The sequence below is a fragment of the Numida meleagris genome, chromosome 4 (assembly GCF_002078875.1).
Source record: "Numida meleagris isolate 19003 breed g44 Domestic line chromosome 4, NumMel1.0, whole genome shotgun sequence".
Taxonomy (NCBI): domain Eukaryota; kingdom Metazoa; phylum Chordata; class Aves; order Galliformes; family Numididae; genus Numida; species Numida meleagris.
The window spans coordinates 4,236,893-4,260,455 of NC_034412.1; the positions used below are offsets into that span (position 1 = coordinate 4,236,893).

At 42.4% G+C, this 23,563-nt stretch overlaps 1 protein-coding gene across 1 annotated transcript in view; it reads left to right on the top strand.

The window, feature by feature from the left end:
• Positions 1–17,461, top strand: part of SEC62 (SEC62 homolog, preprotein translocation factor) — a 17,837-nt gene extending 376 nt beyond the window's left edge. The window contains exons 2-8 of the mRNA XM_021394599.1: positions 7,217–7,325; positions 7,714–7,819; positions 10,572–10,776; positions 12,197–12,289; positions 14,164–14,224; positions 15,154–15,273; positions 15,857–17,461. Coding sequence (XP_021250274.1) covers positions 7,217–7,325; positions 7,714–7,819; positions 10,572–10,776; positions 12,197–12,289; positions 14,164–14,224; positions 15,154–15,273; positions 15,857–16,323 — 1,161 coding nt within the window. The 3' untranslated portion in view covers positions 16,324–17,461. The remainder of the gene's footprint in view (positions 1–7,216; positions 7,326–7,713; positions 7,820–10,571; positions 10,777–12,196; positions 12,290–14,163; positions 14,225–15,153; positions 15,274–15,856) is intronic.

Here is a 23,563-nt window from a genome sequence, read left to right on the forward strand (position 1 = left end):
CGGGAGCCGGGGGCGCTGCGAGGGGACCCCCACCTGTGGCACGGCCCGAGCCGCAGCGCGCGGCCCCGGCCCTCCGGGCGGCCCCGTTAGCCGGGGGGGTGAGCGCCTTCGCGCCGACGTGCCTCAACCCAAAGGAAACGATGCAGCGGGGAAAGGAAACTTGTTCTTTACAAAACACACGGGGCCGTGTCTAAGTGTAGGTTTAATCGGCTTCGGGTTGTGTTGGAATGCGGAGGCAGTGGTGCGATGCCGCGAGGGCTGCCCGGGTGCCCGCGCAGAACGCAGGCAGGACGGGACACGAGCGGTTGTTTCTGGAGTATGCGGCACAGGTGTTGTGTGTGGTGACAGCATCGGTTGCTATAACAACTGTCGCTGCCCGCTGTTATTAACCCCCACACTAAATAATGTTTGTTTAGGGTTTATTGCTGTGCTGCAAGCGGAGATAATATTTGTGATAGGAATCGTAGTGCCGTCCAACAGACGTAAACTCCGTACCTCATCCCTGCGCTTGGCCGCTCTCCTCCCGAATGCTTCCCTTTCGCCAGGAAGGCAGAGATGCATCAGTACAGCAGTGGCTCCTTTTTGCTCTTTAATTCACATTTCTGCAAGGGAAAAGCAAGGAGGAATTAATCAGAATCTTGTAATCTTGTTAAACCTTACCTATCACGGGCACTAGGCATTAGAGTTATTGTTTCAGAATTGTTGCAGACCGTCCGTTACCACAGACAGCAATAGCCCGGCGAGGCATCCATCAAAACTAGCCGAATGTAATCAGATGTCATGTCTAACGCCCAGGGCTCTGGGCTTAAGCTCAAGCTTACTCCCAGCCTGTGAGCAATAGGTTTGTTAGTAATTGCATCCGTGTCTAGCTTAACGTGGTTTTAGATTGTGGCCTGAAGTTGCGATATAATTATACCGATAAATGTCCGTTGCTTCTTGGTAGTTTCCCAGTGTATGTCAACAACAGTGGGAAGGCCAAACAATGAACAAAGAACGCCATTGAATGCCCGGAGGGTGTTCTTAATTGGGCAGAGTGAATAAAGCAATATGTATTTTTTCTGGCTTAGTTTTCTTTCTAAACTTTTTGCACTTTCTTGCCACAGTCCCCGTGTGAGTAGCGCGTTTCAGGATAGCTCTGCATGTTCTTCTCTTAAAAGGAAGAATGAGGCATTTGTTTGCAGGTGTTCAAAGTGCTTGAGAAGTGCGTGCTTATCTTAGGGTGCTCCGTGCCCCGCAGTAACGAGGCTGCTCGCTGTACTCTATGCAGGTCTGGCTTCTGAGTATGCCATTGTCATTAAGTAGAGCTTTATGTCCTGAAAAGAGTGAGATTTTAGCAGAAAACAATATCTATAGCTGGGGGAAGGGCTGATGGCGTAGAGTTCGGTTACAACTGCTGCGTGCTCAGAAATGGGCTTCTGAATAATTTTATGTCTGCCCTCACGGTAGAAATGATGATAGGTCTATGGCATGAAAGAGTCTGGGTAAAATAGTTCAGAATTCTTTCAAGCCTGTTTTATGTGCTTTCCATCGGAAGTGGTAACAGGAAGGATTTGTTATGAAAATGCCATCGATAAAACAAAATACATTGCCTAATGTGTATTGCATAGCTTAGGCTCTTCCTCTGGCAACAAGGTGAAAGTTACAGAAGTCGCAGAGGTCTTAACTTCAAAAGTCTGAAAAAAGGCATCTTACAGGTAAAGTTTCCACTGTCACTGCTGACAGTAATTTAACTCTAATTAACGTGGAGACGTGAGGTAGTGAAATGAGCGTGTTCTGTGGGAAGCAAACTGCTCCAGCCACTGGGCTCACACGTGATTCAGCTTTCTGAAATTCTGATGTATATAAAGGACTTAATAAAAGAAAAACAGCGTTGTCTAATGGCTAGTGCAATATTTTTCCTTCAGACAAATACCCCTTGAAAGATAGGGGGTTTCTTTGAGCACCTTTTACTCCAGTAACACGATAATAAAAGCTATTTCATCTCTTGGGGAAGACAGTCGGTCCTGAAATACTCGCTTAAACACAGCATCTTCAGTCAGTTACTTTGACAAGCTGGGTAACGTGTGGCACTTTGGCAGGTTTGCAATTTGATTGTTAAGTAGGCATTAAGTTTTAATTATGTTGGCCAGACTCCACCGTGCATGGTTTTATCCTGCCCGTGTGAAGCTGTGTTTGCGTTGCGATTAATAGCACTTGGGTAGCATCTTAGTGCCCTGCCCTCTCCTCTAGAAATGTTAATGTGTACAAATACCGCTTTTATAAATAGAGGAAACAGTGCTTAGGCTGTGATTTGGCAAATGCCTCAACTGCAAATTGATGACGGGGTTCGTGCTTTGAGATTCTCCTGACGATGGGCAGATAGAAATCAGGATGAGCAGTCCTACCCTGTCGTTCTGTCATGTCTTGGCTTGGCTCTGCTGGAAGGAAGATGTGCAACAGCTGCATTGCTGCTTCCTGGGGGTACGGGTTTTGTGAACGAATGCAAGGGATCTTCTGAGGTGACAACGCAACAGTTCCAGTAACACAGATTGCATTGCAGCTGGCCTATTTGTTATTTTTTTCTCATAAGCTCCAGGAGGATGATAACAAGAAAGAATGGCTCAATAACTTTCTCAAAACTCAGTGATATCGCGTGATAAAGGAAGAGGAAACAAAGATTGAAAGGGGGAAAAAACCACCAGCAACAGGAATTTAGCCAACAGCTCCACTTGTCAATAAAGCAATTATCATGGTTGTACAAAAATCTGAATTAGATGTTTGTAGGTAGGAAGGGAAAGGTCAGAACAACTGCCCTGAAGTTGGAAGAGAAGCAAAGCTGCCATATTTCATTTTCAAAATACTGAGCGTGGCTCCTTAGGCATGGGTTTTAGAGCCCCATGCGTGTTTTGTTGTACATATATAAAGCTTTACTGCTCTTTTCTCTTATTTTTTTTTTAAGTGATGAAAGAAAAGAACAAAAAGAACAAACGATCCTATTTTTATACTATATGCTTGGCTCTGCCACAGGATGTTTTAAGAGATGTGAGGCAATCCACATAGCGGTCAGCAGTGCAAGAGTTGGTCTCTGGAGAAAATCTAGATACTGGAGTCCCAAGAGTCTGATGCACTCAGCATCTTCTGAGAAGCTAACGTTTGAGTCCTGGGCAGGAAAGAAGCAGGAGGCGGCCCCAGCTGGTCCCTGAGCTGCAGGGAAGCACTGGTGTTGCCATCCATGAGTTAGGAGTGGTCCGTTCAGGGAGGTGCCTTAGTTTGATGGCCGCCCCAGATCCCTTTCTTCCTAGCAGAAGGTGATGCAGGGGGAGCTTTTCTCCTTAGGGTTGGATTCGCTTTCCTAAGATGGTTAAAATGGTGATAGCTCCTTAGTGGAGTTCACCCAAGCATTCGAGCCATTGGGAATTCACCGCATCTACTGCAATGTAAGTTAGGCGTTAAGAAAAGTCTGGAAAATGTCTGTGCAGATTTGGATCTCAGCACTTACAGATGAGTTAAGAGTCGGTGCTTTCTAGCCCATGTGCATTTCATACGTGGTGCTGGCCATATACCAAATAAACGTAGGCTTCAGAAATCTTACGTGAGAAACAAGGTTCTGGAAACCTAAGTTCACAAGTTTAGGAGCAAAGGGAGGTAACAAAACACTTGTTTCATTGAAATCAAAGAATTTTCACAGCCTCTTTAAAACCAAGGAGCATAAATCCTTGTAATTTTTCTCTGCACGTGAAGTAACTTGTCTCATTAGTGATAGTCACCATTTACTCGGTTCTGATTTTCCAGAAGCCTCGTTTCTATTGCAGAAAGAAATCCTCCAGTCTTGGGTTGTGCCTGTGATGCAGAGCAGAAAACAATGAGTGAAATTTCAAACCACAGTTGTGTCTTTCGGCTTTCCCTGAATGGTTCCAGGAGAACCTGAATAAGTCATACTCGGGTAGAGATGAAAGGAAGAAAGCAGCCCTGGCTACAGTGGTTTCCATAGCTCAGTTCAGATGTTCTGATTTTTAGTGTGCACAGGCCTCTTTTGTTTTGCTCCCAATTAGAGGTTTAATTAAGTTGGGAGCTACATCTGTGTATTGAAGGCCATTCAGAAGGCACTGTGCTATACTTTGATTTGGGAGATAGTGGTAAAAAGTGAATTTGATTAGTGCTTTCCATTCACTTCAGTGGGCCAGGAAGGTCACTGGGTTTGAAAATCTCCGATCTGTTTTATGGATTCCTATAGAACGCAATTTTGATAGGAATGCTTGAAGGTTATTCTTCAAAATGCCTCAATATTTCACTGCATTTCCTAGTAAGTGGGCAGGCTGAGCACTGCTCCTCCCGCCTTCCTGGAGCTGCAATTCTTCTGTCTAGCGAGATAAGAAATTTGGTTTGATTTTATTTTTAATAGCATTCTTCCAGAACGTGTAAATTGTCAGGGATCCCAACTTCCCATGCGTTTTTCAGTACATAAAATTGAACTAGATGCAAGGGTCTAAAATAAAACCTCCTGCAAAGGTATTTGGAAACTTTGCAGTGTCCTATTTTTCACTTGCTGGAAAGTTGGATCGTAGAATATTAACTGGGAGGACCTTTCGCAGCATTCTGTAAGTATATTGTTGGAAATGTTTCGTGAATCTTTCTGTTTTTCCATTCAAAGCAAACTTGAAATACTGGAAAGTTTTCATGCACTTCTTAAGACCATCTCATCAGTTTTAAAGCTTTATAATTTATTTGAAACCGCCCCCTGATTAATTTGTCTAAGTTCTTCTAAGTGCATGGGAAGGTTAAAAAGCCTGATGGTGGCTGGCTGTTGCCACCGCTGAACATGAAGATCTGTTGAACTGCATTGCTCAAAACGTGCACTTAGGATGCTGACATCTGCAGGGTTTCTGTTGGATTCACTTGATGATGGATCGTGGTGCTCTTTGGTGTCTTTCACCTGTCTTAATGTTGTAAGGAAAGCACGGCTGTACAAATAAAGGGCTGAAAATAGGGTGACAAGTGGAGATGGAATTGCAGGGAAAGCTTTCTCGGAGCAAGCTTGGTTCAACTCGGGCAGTGTCTCTCACTGGAAAGTGGTTTTCCTTGGATCATGATGGAACTATCCCACAGAAAAGGACAAAGCAACAGACAGTAAGGAGCAATATAAAAATCTGCCAGTGCCATCCACTGCCTGCATAGCGCATCTCATGGCTGAGCAGGATCATAAATATTTAAAGAAGGAAAAGAAGCGCGCTGCTAGCAGAGGAGTTAAGTGGTGTGAATATCTTTGGCTTCTCTGGCTGTTTTACAAACTGTTAGGAAGAATCTTAGAATCAAATGTTTGCCTTGTGAATCGCTGCTGTAAGCGTAGCGAGCTGGTAGGAACTACTAGAAAAGCATTCTTCTGAAATGCAGTTGCTGCATTTAGTCCTTAGTATCCATGGCACCTTGGGCTGTGCGCTGTGCAGTAAGCATGGCACGTGCTCGTTCATTTGCTTTGATTGCCCTGTGATTTATTTTGTTGCTGTTAAATCAAATCCGGTCTAGGACTGAAATTGGTGAGGCAATTGGTGATTTACAATTACTGGTACAGCTGTGCCATCCAAGGGGACACCAAGCCACAGTACGTACATTACATATGTACATGCACTGCCACTTGGTGAATAATTTTCCATGAGCTGCCTGATGTTTCATACAGGCTTGTAAAATCACTGAGAAAGGATGAAGTGCATCGGGATGGGGGCTGCTAGGACCACCTGGTTGGGCGAGGCGTGGGTTTTTACACGTAACTGGCAATTGTGAGAGTGTATTTATGCATACCTATAAAGAAATCAGGCTTGAACTATCTCAGTAGTCTCAGGTGTAACAAAGCACGGAGTGCTTTTGGTAATTTGGAGATCTGCTGAACCTGTGTTATGTTCTTGAAAGAAGATAGGAAAAGCACCAGTCTCTGCTAGCGGGGCCATTAATTAACCAGCTGATTTTGAAAGTTAGCTGTGCAAACTGTTGAAAATTAACAGCTCTCACTGTCTGAAGTTTTTATTTTGGCCTGGCAGCATCTGCTTGTCTTTGCATTCCCATTTCACGTGCGCCTTGCACTATTGTGGTCACACGGCTTAAGGGCAATAATGGAGGTTGTAAATGTTTACTGACCTCAACAAATGTCACACCTTTACATGGAATCCTGGTATCCTGCATATCCCTGTCAATCCACAATCTGGTTTCTGGATTCTATGCTCTATTTCTGTGGGCAGCATGAGAATCGGTTTAGCAAAGGCATTGCCAGTCTGAGGAGATGTCCCGGTGTCACTGTGCTGTTGGCAGGGGCCGGGGAGAGGAAGATTTGGAGGATTAAGCCTTACTAATTAAAGGAACTCTTACAGACAGGAGTCTTGAGGAAGCTCACATGAGTCAGTGTAATACACCAAATGTTTGTTTCAGATACTTTTTCTGAAGCTGGAACATTTGAAAAGTCTTCCGTTCCTCTTTACGTGTACTAGGCATTAACTCACCATAACTCAAAGTGCCTGCCTTCATCCTTCTGTCTTGCCAATCTTTTGAGTTCTGCCACCTATCTGCAGGTTGGTAAATGCACAGAATGTATTCACGTTTGCAGATTGAGGGCTCCTTTTCCCTAAAGTTCATGTTTGGAAGTTCATTGTACTTCACACAGCGCTGCATAGGGCTGTTCCTAGCACCTAGATTCAGAGAATCTCCTCGATGCTACTCTGAAGTTTAAGTCATGTTGTAGTCATGCAGTAGTACTGAAAACTTCTACAGAAATGTTTCTACTTCTTTTCAACATGGTTTTCACTCCTCTTTCACGTGAAAGTTGAGCTGCATTGTATTCCGTCAACATGCCTTTGTTGCCGTCATTTCATACATACGAATTCCTCTCTGTTGGTTTCCTTTGCTCTCAGCTTCTCCTCTGTTTTCATCCAGCCTTGTAAGCAGTTTCCCATTTGCCAGGTGCTCAGGATGTGCCTCTTAGTTCCTCCTTTAATGTGCCCTTTCTACAGCTGCTAAGTGAGTTCATACCCATTACCTTTGGATCATCTAACTCTACATTCCAGCTTTTTTGCTTTACAGAGAAAGCCCTTGAGAACAGTGACTTGAGCTATTTTCGCATCGTTTGCTTTTTGCTCGTTATATATCAATTGCCATAAGATAATGAGGATGTTGCCATTTTTGATTTTTGAGCCCAAATGCGTGTTTTCTGTGTCTTTAAACCTGTATTAATTTTGAACCTTTCCTGTTGTAGGAGGTGGGCGAGCCATTCAAAGAGGAGAAGGCTGTTGCTAAATACTTACGGTTCAACTGCCCGACAAAATCCACCAACATGATGGGCCACCGAGTGGATTACTTCATTGGTAGGGTTGATTTTGACCAGAGAATGGTACTGCCTTCTGCTAACGGTGTACTGGGGAGGAGAGATTTTGTTTTTATTATTAGTGCTTTAACTAGTAAGTCTTGGTCTTACAGTATGGTTTTGAAAGCTTATCTAGGCATTAGGTAGCTGTAAAATTAATTGTATCTGCAATGAACACAATTAACTTTACGCTCTGTGGTTTCGAAGCAGTTAACTGTCAAGTACTTCAGAACAGTAGCCACTTGTTTACCTTAAAAATTGAGAGGGTAGGAACCATTATCAGGATAGACTGACTGACTGGCACGGTGTGGTTCAAGGAATGGAGATGATGATGAAATAAATGTCATTCTTTTTAATATTTTGGATTTTTTCCCCACTTTTTCCTCTAGCCTCGAAAGCTGTGGATTGCCTCCTGGATTCTAAGTGGGCAAAGGCCAAGAAAGGAGAGGAAGCTTTATTTACAACTCGAGAGTCTGTAGTTGACTACTGCAACAGGTATGACCTAATTCATCAATTTTGTTAATGAGTATAGTTGTTAAGATGTCTGAGTTACTTAGAACTGCTTTGGCTTTGGCTTCTTTGATGAAAGGAATTTGCGTGCTCTAAGACATTTGTGTTACTACGTAAAAATAAAGATTGTGTTTTTATTACTATGTCTGAGGGTGTAAGATGAGAAATAGACACAGCGTAGTTTCATCATCTTTGTTCCCAGAACTCTCTCATGCTTTCATTAATCTGTTTGGGGCAGCAAGTTTTCCTAAATTCTACAGTTATTTTAAGTAGGTAGGATCAGAGCTCTCACATCTCCTCCGTGTGTCTGCCACGATGGCAAAAGCAGAGCTTTGAGGTTCTTGTTATGCCTCTCGTGTTGGATGTCTCTGTCACTTAGCATACTCAGAGTGCTTTGTTTAGATGAATAGCATATCCTGACTCTTCTGCCCTTTTTTGGGGCCACGTCTTACTCTTGAAGAGCTCTGCTGCTTAGAAATTAAGATTATGGCTAATACTTAGTCTGTTCTTGGGGCCTCTTTTACACAGCCATTCAGCAAGGTGAGATTCTGCCCTCCGTTCTAGGGCTGAGGCAGAGCTGGTTCTGTGTTTGAACTTTAATCCCTGTGCTGACATTTTCAAGAAAATGTAGAAAAATACAAACATTATTTTAGTGCAAGCAGAAAAATAAATCTTCCTTTCAAGAATCTTGGGACTGAGGTAAGTGCCTGTACATTTGTTCTTTGGTTACTAAAGCCTTAGGTGAGACACCAGTTAGCTGAGTCCTTCAGCTCCAGCAGTGTAATGAACACCTACGTAGTGTGCAAATCAAATGAATGTGACCCTCTGCTCTCTGCTTTTTGCCACCAGTATCATTTGGTGCTCTGATGATCCATTGGGCACCATACCATGGCTGCAGCTCAGTTTCTCTCGCAGACTCCTAAATCACTGATAATGATAAGACCACCTTTGGCCATCGAAACTGCTCTCAGGGTTTTGAATGTTAGCCCTGTAGTCCCTTCAGCATAAGGTTGTTCAGGCACTTATTCATATTAAAAGAAAGTACCTTAACTCTCTTGGTGTAGCTGTTCGGTTGTTTTGCCTGTCCTGTCCAACTGAAAACAAGGATCAGATTCTGCTCCCTCATCCTGTGTCAACTGCATTGAATAGTTCCATATGTAAAACACGTTACTATCTGAATTCATTATACTGCTCTAGTTCACGAGGTCTCCCAGTGCACTTAACATATTGATCTTAGTTCAGGAAGTTTTCCTGTGAGGGGATTTGGCACAGATAAACTCCAGCAATAATGCTGCATTCAGCAGATCTAAAGAGAGCTGACAGGTTGGGAATTAGCAAGCACTCTGGACTCGGTTCATCATGTGAAGGTCCATTCCCCTTCCTGACCTGTCTGTGGCTGCACTGACAGCCCGGCTGCGTGTTTGGGGCAGCAGGCATTGCTGCTCCCACTCCCTGCTTCTTGCAATCCATCAGAGGCAGAGAGAAAGCCCCAAGGGAAAAAGCTGCCCTGCAGGCCAGGCCTGTGGGCTGCTCAATACCTGAGCCAACCTAAGCATACAGCTGCGAAGAAAATAGTTGCTCCCAAGGAGGTGATTTTCTCTTGCTAGAAAGAGAAACTACATAAACAGTTGTCTGAAGGAAGGTTTCTTTTTGTTACTGGGTTGTTTTTTTTTTCTGTTTAAATATACCTGTGTCCTGGTTTTATCTGGGATAGAATTCCTGGTAGCTAGTATGGTGCTGTATTTTGGATTTAAGATGAGAATGATGCTGATAACACCCCGGTGTTTTAGTTGTTGCAGAGCAGTGCTGCACAGAGCCAAGGACATGTCAGATCCTCATGCTGCCCTGCCAGCGAGGAGCTGGGAGGTGACACAGGCAGCACAGCTGACCCAAACTGGCCAAGGGGATGTTCTATACATACAGCTTCATGCGGAATGATAAAGCTGGGGGAGTTGCCACTGCTCAGGGCAGTTAGTTTACCTAATTTAACAGCAGTCCAGCATAAGGATTTGATCTGCAGCAAGAGATGAAAGAAACAGAGTACAAATCAAATCAATCTGATGTAGAGGGCCAGGCTTTTTAAGGTGAACTGGCCCTTGGATTTCATAACCCACTGCTTCCTCTCAGTCTGAAGAGCAGTACTGTGCTCTTCCTGTACGGAATTTGGGTACAGTCCTTTTGTGGACATTACTTGCTGGTGACAACTTCAAGACTGCCAGGAACCACCTCCTGTGGCCCAGCCAGCTGTGTGTGTACGTGCTGTAAGGTATGTTTGTAACCGACGTGAATGGAATGCTTGCACAAGTGCCACAGTTCCATTGGTACTCTTATTCAACGTGAACCTCTTACCAAGAACTTAATAACCTGTATGTCCACTTTCTTATTTTTGCAATGAAATACATTGACCTGGACTTGCAAATAAACACTGGATTACTGGGAAAGCTAATTAAATTGGCCTAATGGCTTCCTCCTTCCTACATCTCATGTATTCTTTTATATCTGTACAAAATGCTGCCACAGAAGAGTATGGGTTTTATTCAGTTTTGAACAGGTGAACAACAGAGCCAAGCAAGAGACGAGATGTTGTAGTTCACGATGGTGATCTCTGTCATTCAGTTATGCTACATATGATTATCTTTGATAGGTAATCTAGACTGGTATGTAATAACATAATTGCATGTGAGCATGATTATCCCAGCCACACTTAAATATGTCATTTAACTTTCTTCATTTTAAGACTCCTGAAAAAACAGTTCTTTCATCGAGCATTAAAAGTGATGAAAATGAAACCTGACAAGGATACAAAGAAAGAAAAGGAAAAAGGAAAGGCTGAGAGTGGGAAAGAAGAGGAGAAGAAAAGCAAGAAGGAAAGTGGCAAAGATGAAAAAACTAAGAAGGAGAAAGAAAAGAAAAAGGATGGTGAAAAAGAAGAGTGTAAGAAGGTAAGTGAGATCTTAAAGAGACAAACCCGTCAAGAGAGAATACAATAACTGATATTGTGAAGATTACATTGGCTTAAAAATGTGGTTGGTTGTTCCAAAGTGTGACATCCTTTTTTTTTTTTTTGCCAACCTTAGTCTCTAAAAGACACCTTTTTACATTTTGGAGTTGCAATTCTGATTCAGATCCAAGCAGGCACTTCATTTGTGTCTCTGTACCTCATCATCTTGTAATGTGGGCCGAGTTAATGAAAAACTGCTTCTGCTCAGCTGCAGTGGGCACTGATGCTTTGTGCAAGTGTACTGCAGCACAGATTGACATGCGTGTATATGACCTAACATCTCAAAGCAGTGCAGCTGCACATGTAAAACAAACAAGCATTTTCTGCCATGTTTGGTGGTAAGAAAGTTTGGAACGTGATGCTTGCTGCTTGTGAATAGTACCGTAATAGCTGGCTTTTGGTGTACAGGAGCTCCATTAGTAATCTACACAGTGCTTAGTTTTCACAGACCTCTCATTTACTTTCTTTACAGTTGACACTTGACGAAGAGGGGTGTGTTTTGTTATGTGTACAATGGTTTGAATCCAGCGAGAGTTGGTAGGATAGCGCTCAGAAGTTAGTCCAGCTCGAACGCTCTGAAGTGAGTAATGGCACACAATTAGAGGCGTAGTCTGCCAGTGCAAAGGTCTGGATCTCAGAAGAAAGTTACATGGCTAAGAAAGGAATTTATTATAAACAACAAAAACTTGCTGGCAGTCTAAACAAAGAAGCCAGCATAAGGCTACCTCGCTCTTGAGATGCCTTTAAATGGTGATATTGAAAGTTATGAACGCCTCCGGTTCCCTGTTACCTGAAGTGTTACATTATTAAATGTTAATTTTTAATCATTAATTATCAAACAGATATTTTAGTAGCCGATGGAAGCCAGTGGATACTAACTTAACAGAGGGCAAAAATTAGAAAGCTAATTTCTAGCAGAGAGAAAGGGGACAGGAGGCTGGGAAGAGGGAAGCACAAATTCGAAAGGGACTGAGGAAGGCAGAGAATAAAATGGCAGAAACTGATTCTGAAAGATGCCCGTGTGGGAAATGGGGCACCAAGCTACCAAATAATTGCAAGAGAGTTGGTGATCTCTGCACAGACTGTGTTAGTGGCAGTGGAGCTTTGACATGCATTTGAACACATAATGCAATTCTGGGGTTATAGTTTGGTCCTTAGATACTATGTAAAATGAAATTCCTCTTTCCTTACAGTTTTCCTTTAGCTACTCAGGAGAACAGGAGGAAATAAAACATCTTTAGTTAAGATCACATTTGATTTTTTTTTGTTGTTGATGAAAAGTTATCAGATTCTATATATTCAAATACTAGAAATTAAGACCCTGTATGTGTTTTTTATGTATAGTTTGTGTTTGTCCTCAGGATGAGACTCCAGGAACACCAAAAAAAAAGGAAACTAAGAGGAAATTTAAACTTGAGCCACACGAAGACCAAGTTTTCTTGGATGGAAATGAGGTAAGATTTATGGACACTTTCTAAATTTAATGTCAGTGTATTGTTGTCAGATAATTTACTGGAATTCCACAGACTCTCTGTTGTCCTATTGAAGGAAGAAATAATGATAATGTGATGGTTGATCTTGCAACATCAAATTTTAGATATCTGCAAGGAGATTAGATGATGAAAACATAATTCCCAGTAGTTTGTGTTTTTGGCCATGAAGTGAAGTCTTTGTTCTCCGGGTGTTCTGAGTGTTGGAGTGGGCTGAGCAGAGGTTCTGCCATCCAGAGGCTGGCTGACATTGTCATCTGACAGAACAAGTGGCCCTTGGCATTCCCAAATTCTCACCCTTTACCACTGAAATTGTGTGTAGTATTAAATACTTTCTGTACCTTGCTTTCCTGGAAGCCGAGTCATTTAATTATTTAACATGTCAGTTTGCATACAGAGTCACATTCCTGCTTTTAAGATTTGGGATACGTCGTAACTTTTCACTTCAGCAAAAATATGTTGTGCTATTTGGTGATGCTTTGTGCATCTGGAACACCTCCTAGGATTCTAATATACCATTGGTTATGAAACATACACAGCTGTGAACTCTAAACAAATGATTTGGGTGGAAAATATATTTCTTTTATGTATCTCTGCTTTTCTCAGTCAGTTCTTTCACAAGTTCTCTTGATTTTTTTCATCCTGTGTAGAAGCACGCATAGCTTGTCTTTCCCATGAAGCACCCAGAGTGGCATGCAGCATTCAGAGCCAGGGTGCAGAACTGTATTTGCAGTATAACAGTATTTTCTGTTGTCCTAATGTCATTTCTTTTTTAATTGATGAGCTCACGTTGTTTAAGATCTGCAGCTTCCAAGATCTTTAGTAGCTAATTTAGAGTCATTTTGCTTGTATTTATATAGAGATGTTTTTTCTTTTCATTATTTCGCACTCCGGATAGTGTGTAATGTTCAGTATTTACATTGCCCGGTCACCAGGTGCAATCTTCAGTTTGGGCTTACAGAGCAGTTGACTGGCAGCAGAGCAGTGGCTTCATGCAGTTCCCTTTCATACCCTGTGAGATGCAGAATATTAAATACTTCTTGTTGCATCACGCTGAAGCTCTTACTGCCTCTTCTTAGGTGACCTTCTGGTAGTTTGCATCAACTCTTCATCAGATGGGACTTAAGCTGAATTGAGCATTTCAGCTTGATGCTTTGTTCCATATGTTGTCTTGTTTGGTGGATTTGTTTTTCTATTTTTTTTTTCCTCTTAAGGGAATCTCTTCAAAGCCAGAAGCAATTTATTTTTTTTATTTGGCAGACTTGAGAAATCCTTTTATTTTTACAAAGCTTTTTGTTGGCTTCATGCTGAGCAATACTGATGCATACAGGAAAAACAAAAACACAAGCAAAATCACCTTGATTCAGTAATATTCTGAATCTTGCATTTCCCCATCAGTTTTACTGTTAGACTGTTTACATTGCCTGTAAATTAATCCGGGTAATAACTTATTTCACGGAGCAATTTGTTTTGAAACTCCCCACGTTTTTCTTAACCAGCCCAGAAATGCGTTCCCTCCCAGCAGGAAGCCTTCCACAGCCACTGCCCTGTGCCTTCAGCCTCCACATCAGGCTCTGATTGTGATCAGTACGTACTGGAGGCAATCAGTATGGGCATGCGGGCATGCAGCCCCGTGGCTGTTTGTCTCTTTTGGCAGCTTTCTCACTGACACAAACCTGTTCCAAGTCCTATTCAAAGTGCAGTGCTTCCTATGGTACAGTACCTCCTGCCCTCCTCCTGGCACTGAGTTTCTTCAGTGCAAAGCAGCGCAGCGTGAGGAAAAAAGTCCTGTATCAGAGAGCTTTTCTTTCAAGTGTTAAACATTATTTCTGTTGTAGGTGTATGTGTGGATCTATGACCCTGTTCACTTTAAAACGTTTGCCATGGGACTTGTACTTGGTAAGTAAGACCAGACGTTAGCAAGCACGCTGTCAATGCAGGTGTATTACCCAACAGGAGTATCTCTCCTTGGACAAATTGATCTTCTTCCTAGACAAAACTTTTTTGTTCCGTTTTAGCATGATTTGATAGCAATCACATGATGTGAAATTTGATCTCGGGATGGAGGGAGGACACTTGCATATAAACAAAAAATACAGAGGAAGAAGACACGGCTGAAACATGCTCTAGAAAATGTCTGAATTTGCACAAGGCTGCAAGCTGTTTATTTCACTTACTTTAACTAATGAGTAAGTTGCCCCATAGGCAACTGTTGTGGATTATATAAAAATGTGAAATATATTAAAGCCATTATTTTAAACTATAAATAATACCTCACTGACCCTAGGCCTTTTGTTTCTGTAGTTTAGGCCAAATCAACTATTTTTTTCTTTTTTTTTAATTGAACGTAGTCTTGATGTTAACTCACCTCAGTGAGGTCACAGGTAATGGTGCTGCTAGTCCAGCACCCCGACCTGTCCCTTTCAGCTGCTCACAGTGGAGAACCGACTCAAATGTAATCCCCTGGGGCTGCATTCAGCTCTGATCAGTTGGTGGTGGCTCTAGGACTGCACCCAGCTCACTGCCAGCTTCCTGCTGGACTGGTTATGGGCAGCTCCCCGCTCACCTTTTTGCCTTTTCAGAAGTGTTCTCTTCTCTCTGTTGATCAAGCACTTGCTGAAAGAGGTACTGTCCTAGGTGTCTGTCTATCCATAATGAAAACAGCAGTGGAACTAGAAAAGGTTTCAGTCAAGGCATAAAATAGTATTATCTAACTCATATGTTGCTATGCTAGTACCTTGAATAAATGGTAAGTCTAGAACCGTTGTATATATATCAGGAAGAACTAATCATGTTTCTCATACTTTTCTTCTTGTCTTCCTGTTTAGTGATTGCTGTTATAGCTGCAACTCTGTTTCCGCTTTGGCCAGCAGAGATGCGTGTTGGTGTATATTACCTCAGCGTAGGTGCAGGCTGTTTTGTAGCCAGTATTCTTCTTCTTGCCGTTGGTAAGTGTCAGTAACCTTCATTTACTCAGCAGGTGAAATCTAGAAGAGCAGAAACGTACCATGCATTTAGGCACTGTCTAAGATATGTGAGTCTCTCAATTCCATCTGAGTAATTTGTTGTTGGCAGCAGCCGGCCAGATTCTGCTTCTGTATTTCCCTAGTGGCCACTGGGTGTCAGAGTTGTGCCACAGAAGGCAAGAAATCTCAAGTCTGTGTCACCTATTTGTGTTTCCTGTATAGTGGAGATTTTATTTCCTCAGTTCATAACTAAACAAACAACAAAAAAAAGAAACCAAGAAGCCCATGCCAAAGCAAAACCAAAGCTAGAGCATAAAAACAGATTCTGGAGTAAGAATGATATAGCCAGTATTTGAAAGCATTAAGAGCTAAATCATAGATGATATATGATTACTGGGGGCAGGGCTTGGTAAGAAAAAAAGTATTCCAGAACGCTTTTGCACAACGAGAGACTTCTCCCTAAGCTTGTCACTATTGTGGCTTTGTCTGGATGTTAGTATGACACCAGATATAGTTCTAGATTGTGGATGCTATAATAACAAACCTTCAAATTGTCTCAATACAGCTCGCTGCATCCTTTTCCTTATTATCTGGCTCATCACCGGAGGAAGGCATCACTTTTGGTTCCTGCCCAACCTTACAGCAGATGTGGGATTCATTGACTCCTTCAGGCCCCTGTACACACACGAATACAAAGGACCAAAAGCAGACTTAAAGAAAGAGGAAAAATCAGAATCCAAAAAGCAGCAGAAATATGACAGCGAGGAAAAATCAGACAGTGAGAAGAAGGAAGAAGAAGATGGGAAAACAGAAGCAACAAGGAACTCGGGAACGGAAGGCTCAGGAGGAGAGCGGCATTCAGACACAGACAGTGACAGGCGTGAAGATGACAGGTCCCAGCACAGTAGTGGAAATGGAAACGACTTTGAAATGATCACAAAAGAGGAACTTGAACAGCAAACAGATGAAGGGGATTGCGAAGAGGAAGAGGAAGAAGATACGGAAAGTAGGCCTCCACACGAGAAGTCATAACTCGCTGCGGCTGTGGGACTAAGTATGTGCAAATGGTTGGATTTTCTTTGTTGGCTGATCACCAAAACATAGACCATACAGTAGCATCTTTGTTTGCTGAAATATACATGTTACCAAACAGTTTTATATCTAGCTCCTTCATTTTTTTTAACCATTAACTTGATTACTTGGTACTATGTTAATCATTAATATACATTTACAGAAGTTTTATCAAATCTGACAAGTTTTCTATTGATTCATAGATTGCCCAGATCGTCCTCAAACATTGCAAACCGTAGCTTTCCGGTACTTGCATAACTGGTCAATTAGTTCTGCTTCTCAAACTTCCTTTTGTAAAACAGGTAAAAGTTGAATGACCAAATCTCAGATTATTCCTAGTTGTACTCATTTGATAGCTAGTTAGATAAAGCCCTTCTTAGCCCACAGCTTTCTTGATATTTTTTCTTGATTTTTCTTTTCAAAAGATTGTGAAAACTTTCCTAAAGAAAAGTAGTTTTAGCAGAAGTATTTTGCTGAAAATATAAAAGCTGGTAGTGCTGAATTTGGCTGCAGTGTTCTCTGTTTCTCCAGACTATGTGCCAGCAACTTAGGAAATCCAAACTGTTTTTGTACATCTGGTTCAGAGAAAGATGTCATCTCCAGCAGGTGAAGGAAGCAGCACGGTTTGGAAGTAATGGCTGTTTTCTTTCTCCTGCTCCATCATAATTAAAAGAAAAAAAATGTATTCTGTACATAATTTACAAATAAAGCAAACCATTTACTTTATCTGCTACTTATTATTTAGAGATTTGATCCAGCATTCAGTTTGTATTAATAAAGCCATTTTGTGGTGTGTCTATCAGAGAAAATGCAAGTCAAGAGGACCTCACAGAATATTTGTGTATGATCAGTAGCTGTTCCACAAGAGCTTTAGTTTTGTGCCAACATTCCATGTATTTGAGTATGAGTAAATTGATCCTTATTAAATGAAAGCAAACAACATAGCTGTATGTATGCCTTAATGTTAAAACTTTCTATTTTCTGGAACTGGAATACTTTTTAAACAGAAGAGACGGGAGAGTATTCACTTGTTCAGAAATATAGATAATCAAAGCTAATATGAAGTGACGATAAATAATTTGTTTATAAATACCTTGAAGTAGTTTGTGCAGTTTCTCTTTTGCATCCCTTATTTATTGGATGTTTGGAGGATATGCTGTGTGTTTTGGTTAACTAAACATTTCAGGAGTTAAAACGTGGCATCATTCCCCTGCGGGGAGCTGTAGATTTCCTTGTTTCCTGCACCAACTCAGAAGATAAGGGTACTCTTATCTTAGTTTTACTAACTCAGAACTTTTTTTGCTGTCCTAAATTGCTTCCCCTTCCTTCCAGCATTAGCATTTTGGATGAAGATACCTATTTTTGTGCAAATGCAGCTTAATAGGTGGATCGATAACGTGTGGATATGGTGTCACTTGTTCCTTAAATCTCCTGGATACTTGCTCCCTAAGAAAACGGATAAATTGGGCTACTTTTTAAATTAATAAAACAGAAGAATTAAAGGACCCATTATAGAAATAGTTTGACTTCTGGACACTTGTATGTTAGAACTGATTAAAATAACTAACAAAGTCCTGTCACTGCCTTCATTACCTTGCTGAGATAAAGGTGACGCGATGGTGAGGCGTCTCAGCTGGCAACCGCTTCACTCATTTCAGCAGCTATTTTAAGATGCTCTTTATGCTTAGCTCATACAGGTGCTGGTTTTTCTTTGGGCTTGCGTTTCACATCCTCACACCTAGAGTTGAGAATAGAACTGCAGCCCTTTCTGTGCAAGAATCTTCAGCTGGCTGCCTCTATGATTTACAGTACCTCTGACCTTAAGAGCTAGCACTGCAGCCTGCTAGGTAACTTACTTTTTACCATGCAAGACCGGAGTTATAAAGTCTTTTTTCTACCGAAGACATCCCTGCAGTTCATTTGGCTGGATTCCTGCTGCTGCCAACGGGAGCTGAAATGAGTTTGGCTGATCTTTTGCATATATATCTTTCAGAAGGTGTTTGCACTTAAGGCTTTGGAGAGCACTGCTATGCATTGAACACTGTAGAACACAGATACTGGCAGCCTGCCTAGCAGCAGGCAGCGGATCGACTGGCAGTTCTTGGAGAAACTGAGACAGTCGATGTTAGTTGTTCCCTCTTAAAAGTGAAAACATTTTTGTTGCTACTTAGCGAGAAGAAAAAGTTGAAATGGCAAAATAATACAAACTTAGTTTAGTAATATTGCCACGTGCTACCTGTTGGGTGGATGTGTGATATGCCAGTGATATCCACCTGCGCCTAGAGACAAGGATCTAGGTTACAGAACGCATGAATAATGTGTACTGTCACCCTCAGGGAGTTCCAAGCTCACGCAGTGTAGAAATTGAATTAGCCTGCAGCTCCTTCCCTTGATCTGCTTTGAACAACTGAATTGCAAAGTAGTAGTGTGGAGGAAGAGACCTCGATGGAGATGCTCAGTGGCTAAGTAAAGGACTTGATGACCTATTACTGTAACTGAGCATTTTCCACAAATATTCCCCAAATACTTCCAAATTACTTTAGAATGAGATGATGATAGAAGATTACAATGTGCTCAGAACAGAATTGTGAGTGGACTTTACAGTATCCTGACAAACACGGCAGAGAAAATCAAGAGGTACTCACCCAGCACGCAGCTACCTGCCAGGCCACTTCTGACATCGGTTCTTGCAAAGTAACAGTCTTCTTTCTGGTACTGCCTTAACTTCCAGCATGAAGTGACCACGGCATGTGCATATGTAGACACATAGATTCATTATTAGAATGGTATTTAAACAACACTTAAACATTAGAGGCTATTAAAGGACCATTACAAGGACTAACATCCATATGCAATAAAATTGTATAGTGGTCTTACTCATTTTAAGCCCAGCATTCTACAGACCCAATATAATTTTGTAATTAATTTTTTTTCGCAAGAAAATAAGATTACTTAGCTCCCGGAGGAATTAAATAATTACTGGCAAACCAGAAAATGGTACTTAATGCAGATCAGTGTTTAGTGGACATGTGACACTCATGTAGCTGAATTTTCTGACATTTTTAAACACACATTTGATAGAATCTCTGCATATACATGCACTGCTCGTTTATGCCTGTTTCCATTTCAATTTGAAAGCAATACTGAGCTTTCACAGAGCAGCATGCAGCGTGAGGATGGAAAGGGAAATGGAGAATGCCTCAATTCTTCAATCAATTCCTAAACTACATTTTAACCAAAACTTATCTTCCTTTTGTTACATCGGGAGAAAGGCTGACAAGCACCACCTGCTTTACTTAAAAGTAAGCACAGAATATGCCAACGTTAAATGTAGAGATGTTGAAAATATTGCTGCCTGGCTTAGCCCCTTATTTTCCTTCCTGCAACCACCTGCACACCTCAGCACATAATGCACCCTGGCACTAAGCTGTCTGAGCTTGAAGGGCTGCCTTCCAGCTGCTCTGAGAACATCAGTCTTCTCTAATAGGGTCACACAGACAGCAAAGTAATATTCAGACCTCACAGCTGGCATCAAAAGCACCAGGCAACGGAGGAACAGCTTCCAGATGTGGCTGTTTTACTGGCAGAAGCTGGACATCCCTGTCAGAATCCCTCCTGGATCTGCTGGCAGACTCAATTCAAGCGAGCTCGATTTACAGAGTAAATCCTTTCCATCCTCCATGCAGCCCTGCCCTTTATTTCCCCCGTGCAGCTGCTGAGCTGCTTCCCCCTTGCTGTCCCCGTGTCACAATCTGTGCTGCAGCCACAAACTTAATTAATTTAAGAAGAAAAGTACCACCTGGACAAATGACCATTGTGGAAAAGTGAAGCGTCGGTACCTACTGCTCTCTTCCATTGAGCTGCCACCACGAGGACAGGCCAGCTCTTCCATCCCTGGCTGGGCCTGACCATATACTGCACGGTCCAGTTCTTCATAACAGGGCTACATCCTTCCCCCACAATTTCCCTTGTTCTGCATCCCCTACGCTGCTATGCACTGCCATTAGTTGGGATTAAATATGGCTTCTTGGTCAACCCTAATTTGCACGACATCCTCCCTTTCATGGAACAGACACCTCCACACTTGGCCTTCTGCGGCCAGCCCTGCTCAAGGAGCTCATGGCTCAGGCTCAACTTCTGGAAGGCCTGTATTGCTTTGCTTTCTTGTACCAGAGTCTAAATTCTTCACGGAATAACCTCACAGCCGACCCACAAATACGTAACATCACAGATTACGATCAAATACTTTAAAAGGAATTAGAGGAGTGTGGTATGAAACGCTCCAAGGCTCCGCTGCACGCTAGGACTGCACTGCAGCTTCTTCACTTCGCACATAAGGAGTGGGACAAAACAGCCTTATCAGTGTAAACAAACTCCGACCCAGCAGCTGCTGAATGTTTTCAATAGACTTCCTGGTAATGGCTGGTACAATTTCATTAGGGCTTCTCGTTTTATTTAATAAAACATTGGATGATTTTATTTGTAGTACAGCAACAGGTGCAGGAAAACAAAAGGCACATTTCCTGATCCGATTGTGTCCACAAAGGGTCCATTACTCAGGGGCTGACACAGTGGGCATTCATTTTGCCATGCGTATTTTTTACGTGAAAATAATGATCAGGCAGAAAAAAAATAATCGTTTTATGATAAAAAGACTTTGGAGATGAACTAGAGTTAGCAATAGCACAGTGCAATTAGTTTCAGTGTAAATTCAAGTAGACAGGGAGATAACAGTATTCAGCTCATACTGATCATGCTTTAGATACAGACTGAAATACACGGGACAGGTGCTGTCCATCATTAATCCTCATCACGGAAAGCAGAAACCAAACACAAAAAAGCCCAAGCTTATGATCCTAGGGAGCACTCTGTAGCCAGGATCCATGAAGGTGCAGGTGCACTCCATTTCAGCTCCCCTTTTTAGTTTCTTGTCCCAGTGACCAACCAGACATGAATTGGGTTTTATGAAATACTGCTGCCATGTAATGTAATTTCAGAGCCTTATACTTCCTGTTTTCCTTCCAGTTCTCTGAGATATTCTTCATGTCAAAGAAAGGTACAGAAAAGACTGCAGTGCCACGCTGGCAAAAATCAAGCAAGAATATTTCTTCCCATCTCTATACCTTCAGCAACAAAGCGATTTGTTCCCTTCACCTTTCTCCTTACTTCTTCCGAGATGCAAAACCCAAGACAAGGAAGAAGGAATGTTGTCTGTGCTTTTAAAAGGTTCTTGAATACACGGAAACGTCTTGTAAATGGGACACTGCTCATGTATTTTCTTCATTAAAAAAGAAGCTGTCCCTTAGCACTCATTTCTTAGTTAACTCCTTTGTTAAACCCTTCATAAACACCCTCCCGTCCTTCTGAGAGGTGGCATTTCAGGAACTGCAAGTGCAGAACCGCGTGCTCATCAGGCCATTGCAAAACTCAAATCGCTAATCCTGTGCTGACAAAGCATGCGGTGATTAAGGCATTAAACCTGCTCTGCTAGGTAACACCCAGTTAAAGGCACATCCAGGAAAAAGAGGATACAGGAAAGGCTCTATCAGATGGACACCCATCTCCACACCTCCTGCCAGCTCTGCTCACAACTCATGTCCGTTCAGCACCAAATTAAGCCAGAGCCCAAATCTTTGGGGTTTTTCATAATAATATTTCCAGGAGTTCACAACCTATACCTTTGCCCTCACGTGACAGCAAAATGCACAAATGTATATAAGCTCCCATGTGGCTCGAGGCATTCCAGATGCCAGGGTAGGATTTCCTGAAATACACAAGGGTGAGATGTACATGTATGCCTTTTGCCCTCCTGAATAAAGGGTCAGATGGCAACCAGTTTTTGAAGCACAACAAAGCCTAGACAGGAAGAACTGGGGAAAAGCAAAGATTCGGGGCTGACTACCTAAGAACCATTACCATGATGTGAAGGAACACAGGTTAAGAAGCTGTTCTCATTATCTGCACCTGCCCTTGTCCCAAGGTAAAACCTCCCGGCCCTCAGTCAGGCAGTGCTGAGGATGGAACAGAAGGAGCAGCAACTCCACTGCAAGGAGAAACGCATTGAGCCATGGGGCTGAAGTGCTGAGTTCTGCCACAGGTGGGGGGAGAGGGCAGAGAGCAGCACTGCTCCATGAGAAGGGTGCTGGCTTCAGGCAGTCCCTCTCCTCCCTGTTTCTTTCCAAAATGGATCAAGTTGGATTTAAAATTAAAGCTGTCTTGTTTCTTTTCCATTCTCCTAAAACCCTATGCTCACAGTTAAGTTTAACAGCAGAAACCAAACTATGATCAAACAGCAGAAGGAACCAGAACCTGAAGAAGCATCGATGACAAATTTCTTGCAAGTACAGGGGACACAGAACCCCAACACAATCTGAAAAATGCACAAAGCAACCTTTACAAGTGGTCGACTGTATCATTTCAAGCACCCACCTCCCAGAAGAGGTGATCTTCCATGTTTTCTCACCCAGCTGCAAACACACATTCATTTCTCTGCCTTTCTGTAGCTGTGAGCACACATGAATGCAGCTGCCTTAATCAAGCAGGATGGGCTCAAGTCATTATTTAGGAGGACAGTAATTGTCAAGTGCCTGCAAGTTTCCCTGCAGAGTTGCAAACTGAGAAGACACTGAAGAAGAACCTGACCTTATCCAATAGGGAGTGCAAAATGAGAAGGAACTGCCAGTGCAAAAGCAATGCATTTGGTCTTGATGGCATCCATCTTGCATGACAGCCTGTTTGAAAAACCAGAAGATGAGAGGTAGCATTTGGGAGTAGAAAACAACCACTTGAGAGTAATCAGTGAGCAATAAACAAGCTTTCCAACAAGCACCACAGTGGGTCTTGGAGAAGGGAAAAGGAAGCTACTAAGTAGTTCTAACATTAACTTGGGGACATTGCGTGCAGTAAGGTTATCCCAAAGCACAACAAAAGAGAGCTGCACTGCAAGGGTCTACGTGAGCTGCTCCTGTGGGCCACAGAGCCTGCTCTGAAAGCTTGTGGCACTGAGCCGACACGGGGCTGTGTTAACATCTTTATCAGCAGGAAAGATTCCAGAGCACCTGAGAGGAAACTGCTCTCAGAAGAGGTCTCAGCAGCCACTGGGTCCTTTTCCATACACACAGACCGAACATGGACACATGCAGCACTGATTTAGCCTGCAAGAAAGACAATTAAAAACGCTTCCCTCTCAATGGACACCAAA